Genomic DNA, 7,500 nt, shown 5'->3' on the forward strand with positions numbered 1-7,500 from the left:
CTCGGCTGGCCAAGCGCACGGTCACTCACACGCCCCACCAAGTCCTGTCCACACACACCCCTGGCACAACGCGCACCAGGGGACGACAAGGCGCCCGCACCCACGCAGAGGGGGGGCGGGTTGGGCCTCCCTTACCGGCTCCACCACCCGCTCTTCAGACACACCACCGACAGCGGCAGCCCGAGGGGGTCGCTGGGAACGGGAAACGACGCCACCGCTCGGCCTCAGGCACCTGAGACAACCTGGAGCGCTCCAGGGGCACCACAGAGGGCCAGGCGCCACGCACTCAGCACGCCCAGGCGGTGAGCAGCGCGGCACGGGGACAGCCCTCCCCGCCACGGGGAGGGCCGCTCACCCCACAAGACGCCAAGAGAGGCAAGCGAGAGTGTCCGCTGCGTCAGAGGGCCCCACGCCCACGGGCGCCCTGAGGCGGGAACCGTGGGAAAGTGGAGTCGGGCCGGAGCCCACACCCCCCCGGCACCCTTCCCCCCCTACACCACCCACGACAGCGGGGGGCAGAAGAGGAGGAGCGAGGGACCCGCGGGCAGAGCGAGAAGCACGGTCCCATTCACCATGAATGTCCGTCCCTCGTCTGACGCGGTTTAGGCCCGGCCCGGGAGAACACGACATCACCACATCGATCAGCAAAAACGTGCCCAAGGAGGCCCCAGAGGGGGGAAACAACCGGCGAGGACATCCACCAGAAGGGCCTGCTTTTCAGCCTCGCCGGCACCCCTCCAGCCTAGGGCAAGAACAGCCGGGCAACCCAGGGAGAATGCCTGACACGTGGCACGGAGCCTTGCGGAACGGAACGGGGGTTGCCACAGCCACAGCCGGGTGCCCGCAACGCAGAGTGCACAGGGTAAAGGACCCACGCCACCTGACCACGCAGCCCTCGGGTGCTGGAGACCAGAGGTGACACCACAGCCCAGGCCACCTGGGGGCAACAAGAGCCGGCAGCGCACAGGCCCACGCAGACGGCTCAAACAAGCGAGGGCCGAGCCGGATTTGGCACCACGGCCAAGCCCGGAGCCCCGCACGCACCCAGAGGCCCACATCTCTAAGGCAAGTCACTCAAACAGCGTGTCAGCACCTACCTGGCAACAAAAAGTGCTCCTTTCAGGGGACAAAATAGCCACGCCATCAGGCGGGGCCTAGCCACAGGTCACCGGGACCTCGTGGGACCGTGGCCCAGCCACTGGCCCCAAATACCGCTCCATCACCCTACACACACACACACACACACACACACACACACACACACCTCTGTTTAGCCCTGCATATAGGCATGTTACAGCTAAGATGTACAGAGATTTCTTTACCATAAACCTACCTCCCCTGAGGAAATAAAAGAATAGCCACAGCATAACTTGGCAGGGGTGGGTGGAGGGGTTGATTGAAACCATGCCCCAGAAAGTAAATGGGCTGATGCTAGCTGAAAGCTTAAAGCCCGTTTTTCAGAGAATTGGTTTCCCCTGCTGAGCCACCATCTCTTTTCAGGCCTTGCTACCAAATAACTAGGCAGCTCTGCAGATGTCTGGACTGAAGGTCAACGGATGGCTTGCAGCTTATCAACAAGCACGGCCCGGCCCGGATACTCCTTTCCTTACCTGAGAGAAGGAGCCTAAGACCCCATTCCGGTTAGACCAGCTATCACAGCATGCCTAGAGCCCCTTCTCCTCCTCCTAAGGTAACCTCCTGACCTAAGGGACTCAGTCTTGCCTCCTTCTCAGGTCAAGTCTCCACCCCAAAGTAAACATGGGGATAGATGGTACATAGTATGTTTCCACACTGTGTAGGCTCCATCTTTCCCCGTCAACAATCGTGAATGTCCCTGTCCTTTTTTCTTTTTCTTTCTTTTCTTTCTTTCTTTCTTTTTTTATTTATTTATTTATTTATTTTTTAAAAGATTTTATTTATTTATTTATCAGAGAGAGAGTGAGCGAGAGCGAGTACAGGCAGACAGAGTGGAAGGCAGAGTCAGAGGGACAAGCAGGCCCCCTGCGGAGCAAGGAGCCCGATGCGGGACTCGATCCCAGGACGCTGGGATCATGACCTGAGCCGAAGGCAGCTGCTTAACCAACTGAGCCACCCAGGCGTCCCTTTTTTTTTTTTTTTTTTTTTTTAAAGATTTTATTTATTTATTTGACAGAGAGGGAGAGATCACAAGTAGGCAAAGAGACAGGAGGAAGCAGGCTCCCCACCAAGGAGAGAGCCCAATGCAGGCCTTGATCCCAGGACCCTGGGATCATGACCTGAGCGGAAGGCAGAGGCTTTTACCCTCTGAGCCACCCAGGCTCCCCCTTGCCCTTTTTTTCTTTTGAAGTCTGATTCTATTTAGCAAGTTAGTTAGTTATTTCAGAGAGAGAGAGAGAGAGAGAGAGAGAGAGAGAGAGAGCGCACACGCATGAACACACGAGTGGATGGAGGGACAGAGGGAGAGGGAGGCAGGGAGCCCCAGAGGGGCAGGGCTCAGTCTCAGTACCCTGAGATCATGACCTGAGCTGAAGGCAGACGCTTAATAGACTGAGCCGCCCCTCCATTCCTTTTTTTTTTTTTTTTTTTTTTTGGTTTTTTTTTAATAAAGAGATCAACATCCCATACTTAATGTTTTAAAATTCCATCCATTCATTTTCCATCATCTGTGGACCCAAGGCAGGGGTTGAACTCACGATCATGACTGAGATCAACAAGTCATGTGCTCTTCTGACTGAACCAGCCAGGTGTTCCTTCCAGTACATTTTTTGAAACAACCCAGGGATCAAGGCTCAGAGTCACCATTTGCCCAATGAGACCCACACTCACCCCTCTGTGCAGAGGTGCTATCTGTGGAGCTGGTTTAGGGTTCCCCACCTCCCTTTCTTCTTTCAGTGGACAGAAGGTGGCATGTGAAACAGCCAGTGGCTATGTGGGAATGAGACAGAGGGTTGCCTTTGGGAAGCAGGTGGGAGAGGGAGGACCAGTCGGTGGATAATCAATAAACTGTTCATGTCGCTTTAGAGCAGTGGGCTTCCTAGGCCCTGTAACTCGGTGGATGAGTGAGAACTGTCCTCTCTCAGGCCGCTCTTAGCTCTTATCCCTTATCACTCCATGCCTGTGTTTGCCTTCTGACTCCTAAGACACCACCATCATCAGTCCATGTGTTTGGCCTCGGAATCCTAAGACACCACCATCATGTGTTTCATGTCCCTCTCCGACTGACCCCGCCACACCCTCCTGCCTGCACCCCCCACCCTTGGAAGGCTTTAAGGTCTGACGTCATCCTCCACATCCATGATTCCCAAAGGGTTTACTGGCGTTTCCTGGGTTAGGAAAAGGAGGTGCTCTTTCTGCCCCCAGATGAGGTAAGCTCTTCAGACAAGCTCTATCTCCTTCCCCTTTGCCTCCTCCCTCCCCAAGTTTGCAAGCCACAGCCTAAGCGTTGGGGGATTTGAAGAACGCCATTCAATGGCGAGAAGCCCCAGGCTCTGACTTTAGCAGAAAGCTTTCTGCATTTGAATGAAACGATTGGATTGAATGAGGCCCATTAGAATGGGTCAACCTGAACCTCCCTTCAGCGGCCCTCCCATCCCGGCCCCCGCCCCGCCCCGCCCCGCCCCGCCCCGCCCCGCCCCGCCCCGCCCCGCCCCGCCCTCCTCCCTCCTCCCTCCTCCCTCCTCCCTCCTCCCTCCTCCCTCCTCCGGTCGAATTGGGAGCAGTAGGCTGGGGGTGGGGGATGGTGGGAGGGGGGGTGCTGTTCATCCTAAGTAGTGAACTAGGCCCCAGGTCTCTAGGGAAAAAATCACGCTCGGGTGATACCAGATGAGTTGGTATCTCAGGCAAAGTGGTCAAACTGTTGGCAAGATTATCTGTGGATGAGGGGAAATTTTTTTCTGGGATCTTGCTCACATATACGCCCCTGGCTGAGAAGAGGGCAGGGGGAGCCCTGGTGGGGGGAGGTGGACCCAGATCTGGAGCTCTGGACTATAGCTAGTGCCTGCCCGGGTTGGGGGTGGGTGGGGGACCGGGGGGGCTGAGGGTGGTGGGATCTGCTCATGCTGACTTCTGCGGCTCAGTTCATTCTGGGAACCTTCTATTTTTTCTGTGGAGGTGCCAAGTGCCAGGTGCCAGGTGCTGCGATGGCCAAAGCTAAACTCTTCTCTTTGCCTCGTTCTTAAAAGGCCGGATTCATCCTATTTTCTTGGTAAAGGGACTGAGCCACACCCTCCCATCCTCCCAGACCCCTGGTGCAAATACTTCCACTTGAAGAGTTCTTTCACCTTGCTCAGAAAGTACACAAACTACACCCACCGCCCACACCCATCCCGTTGCTGCAAATACCCAAGACCAACCAACAGAAATCCAGCTGGTCTTCTTCAGCCCAATGTACTTTAGAGAGTCACTCTCTTCAACACACCTTAGGCTCAAGGACAGGCTGCTGTCTCCCTTTCTCTGGCACAATTCCATCCAGGGATGAGCCTCGTACTGTATCTGCAAGATACACTGGTCCTGTGAGCTGGGGACAGCATACAACACTCACCGGATGATAGCACCATACCTTTGGAATGACGTCCATACCTAAGCATGGTGTCTGGAAATCTTCGACATTTGTGGGTCTCTGATGAGATCATTGCTTGGGAAACTCCAGCATCTAGAGCCAATCTTGTCTATGTTCTTCTTACCCTTACTTGCCCTTACCGTTCGCCTGATATTTTGCCCGATTGTTTAAGGAGAGATTAGATCCCTTCTGGCAAGAGCTGAATCTGAATCCTCTGCTCACCCCACAATAGAAAAGAATATGCACAGGCCCGCACCCATCTTCTCCTTCTCCACCATGTCAATGAAAAACGTGGGCCTCCCTCCGTCCCTCCGTCCTGTCAAAACCCAAACCTGAGATAAGGTTTAGATGTAAAGGAAACCAGAGTACACTTCTGGGCCAGCGTAGGAGGATGGAGTGAGGGTAGCTCTCCGTGGGGAAGGGGCCGCCACGCAACCCAAGACACAGGACCACGGCAGAGTATGAGGAGATCCTTATGGCCTTAAGGGGTGCAGGATAGCCTGTGAATCCTTTTCCAGGGAAGAAAGCGGCCACGCAAGACAGTGCAAAACACCTTTCCGCAGTGTCTGCTGATGATGCTAGGAGTTCTGTCCTCAGAGGTGGTACTGCTTTAGTACCACTTAAAGTTTTAAGAGAAAAGGGGTCAGGGGGACCCAGTGGCACGCGAACATCATTCCGTCCTTCCACTCATCTTCATAAGCTCATCGTGGAGAGCGATAACGCCGTACAAGGGAGCAGAGCGCCGATTGGTGGAAGTGCATGGGCGAGCCCCCAAAACATGACGCTAAGAAAAAGGAACCAGAGAGCCAGGGGTGGCATAGTGCCTTGGGATTCCAGGGGTAGGAAGAAGGCAGCCGCAATATCCCAGTCCTAGGCGGGGTGGCGGGGTGGCGGGGGTAGATTCGGAGGCTGTTGGGGGAGACCGGTGAAGAGAGTCAGGGGTAGGGGAGAGGGGGGCGCGGGTGGGAAGGGTGTTTCTTTTCGAAGGGATGGGAACGTTCTGGAAATGGCGGCAGGGTTGCGCATCTTTGTGAGTAACCTTAGGGAAAAAAAGGCAACGGAGCTGTGTACTTTGAAGAGTATGTGAGTTATGGAGTGCGAATTTTACTTCCACTTTGAAAAGGTGAGGGAAATGTGTAGGTAGACGGAGCGGGGGCGGTAAGTAGTCAGGTACCTCGGGAGGGAGGGAGGGAGGGAGGTGAGTAGTCCGGTCCCTTGGGAAGGAGGGAGGCGAACAGGGCGGGTGGTCGGCCTGTGTCCCTGTCTCGTCTCCCTTCCCTTCCCTTCCCTTCCCTTCCCTTCCCTTCCCTTCCCTTTCCTTCCCTTCTTCCTCCTTCCTTCCGTCCTTCCTCCCTCTCTCCCTAGCCATCCTTGCGTGCCTGCTTGCGTGCCTGCGTGAGCGCGCACGCACGCATCCCTCCACTCTGTGGATCCACGCAGACATTCAAAACGGGGGGGGGGGGGGCCGCAGGGAGTGGACGTGTATGATACTGGGCATGCATAGTATTCTGAGAGCTTGTGTGCGTTACCCTGACTAATCACCTCTGAGAGTGGACAGAGTCTGTGGGCGGCCAGCACATGCCTGGGTGCTGGGATTCGGCAGAGACTCCAAGCCAACGTAGTCCAGGCCGGAGGAGTGGAAAAGCGTTCTGCAGGTGAAAGGGTAGGGTCCCATGATAGGTTGTTGGGGTGGGAGGAGCAGGACAGGAGGTGGCCAGAAAAGTGGTGTCCCAGGTCATTTCAGAGATAAGGGAAACTGGATATCCGTCCCTGGGTCGATCGAACTCTATGGAGAAGAACAGCGGCGCCTGTGTCCGCTTTTACAGTGGTGGTTGTGCCCAAATTCCGAGAACTCCCAAAGACGACCACCAGAGCCCAGAGTCAAAGCCAAACAGTAAGGGAGTTCGAACCCGGACCTCCGCGCAGTCGTTGCCGGTGACGCTAAGAGGTCCCGAGCTCGGGATCACAACACCTTTTATACACTATTTTTGGGGAGGCAGGGACTTAGCATACATCATAGTATCTTGTAACAAATTGCCGCATACCGCGGGAAAATCAAAAAAGAACTCTATAAAATGACTGGCGTGCTACAGAGTGGGAAAAGCCTGGGAACAGATTATTGGTTAGGTCAAAGGGCTGTCGTTCTTCAAACTGCTGAGTTGGCGCCGCCAGGGATTGACCGGGCTCTTCCTGGGGCGGGGCGCCAGATGGTTGTTATCTCTCGGCCCAGAGCTGGATTGGGGGTGTGTGTGTGTGTGTGTGTGTGTGTGTCTGTGTGTGTGTGTGTGTGTGTCCAGGAGCAGTCATTCTGTCACGACCAATTCCGGGTAGGGGTTTCCTCTTGGCCCAGAGCGGGGGGAGGGGTCCGGGAGCAGCCATTCTGTCAGGTTCAATTCTGGGTGTGGGATGTGTGGCTACAGAGTGTCCATAGAAAGTCTGCTGGTATCTTTCCATCTCCTCATGGGTTAGCAAGCAAAGGTACAGAAGCAGAAATAGCGGTAATGGTTATAATTTAGGCATCTCATGGTATTCCCCACGTCCACCTTCTCAAATGTTCAGGTTTGTTGGTTGCCTGGGTGGCTCAGTGGGCTAAAGCCTCTGCCTTCGGCTCAGGTCATGATCTCAGGGTCCTGGGATCGAGTCCCACTCGGGCTCTCTGCTCGGCAGGGAGCCTGCTTCCTCCTCTCTCTGCCTACTTCTGATCTGTCTCTGTCAAAGGAATAAATAAAATCTTTAAAAAAAAAAATGTTCAGGTTTGTTGAAGTGATGGTGGAGAAGGTGCTTAGAGAAGAACACCGGTTCACATTTCTGAAACGATCCGTCAAAATCATTGCACTAGGGGATCCTGGGTGCCTCAGTGGGTTTAAAGCCTCTTTCTTCAGCTCAGGTCATGATCCCAGGGTCTTGGGATCGAGCCTTACATTGGGCTCTTTGCTCAGCGGGGAGCCTGTCTCTCCCCACCC

The 7,500-nt window shown here is 55.0% G+C and overlaps 1 protein-coding gene across 1 annotated transcript in view; it reads left to right on the forward strand.

Moving 5' to 3' along the window:
• Positions 1 to 236, forward strand: part of LOC131815662 (collagen alpha-1(I) chain-like) — an 8,841-nt gene extending 8,605 nt beyond the window's left edge. Inside the window, exons 9-10 of the mRNA XM_059147437.1 lie at positions 1 to 41; positions 159 to 236. The exon at positions 1 to 41 is cut by the window's left edge and continues 77 nt beyond it. Coding sequence (XP_059003420.1) covers positions 1 to 41; positions 159 to 236 — 119 coding nt within the window. The remainder of the gene's footprint in view (positions 42 to 158) is intronic.
• Positions 237 to 7,500: the final 7,264 nt, after the last annotated feature.

This window comes from Mustela lutreola, chromosome 15, assembly GCF_030435805.1.
Source record: "Mustela lutreola isolate mMusLut2 chromosome 15, mMusLut2.pri, whole genome shotgun sequence".
In the NCBI taxonomy this organism is placed as follows: domain Eukaryota; kingdom Metazoa; phylum Chordata; class Mammalia; order Carnivora; family Mustelidae; genus Mustela; species Mustela lutreola.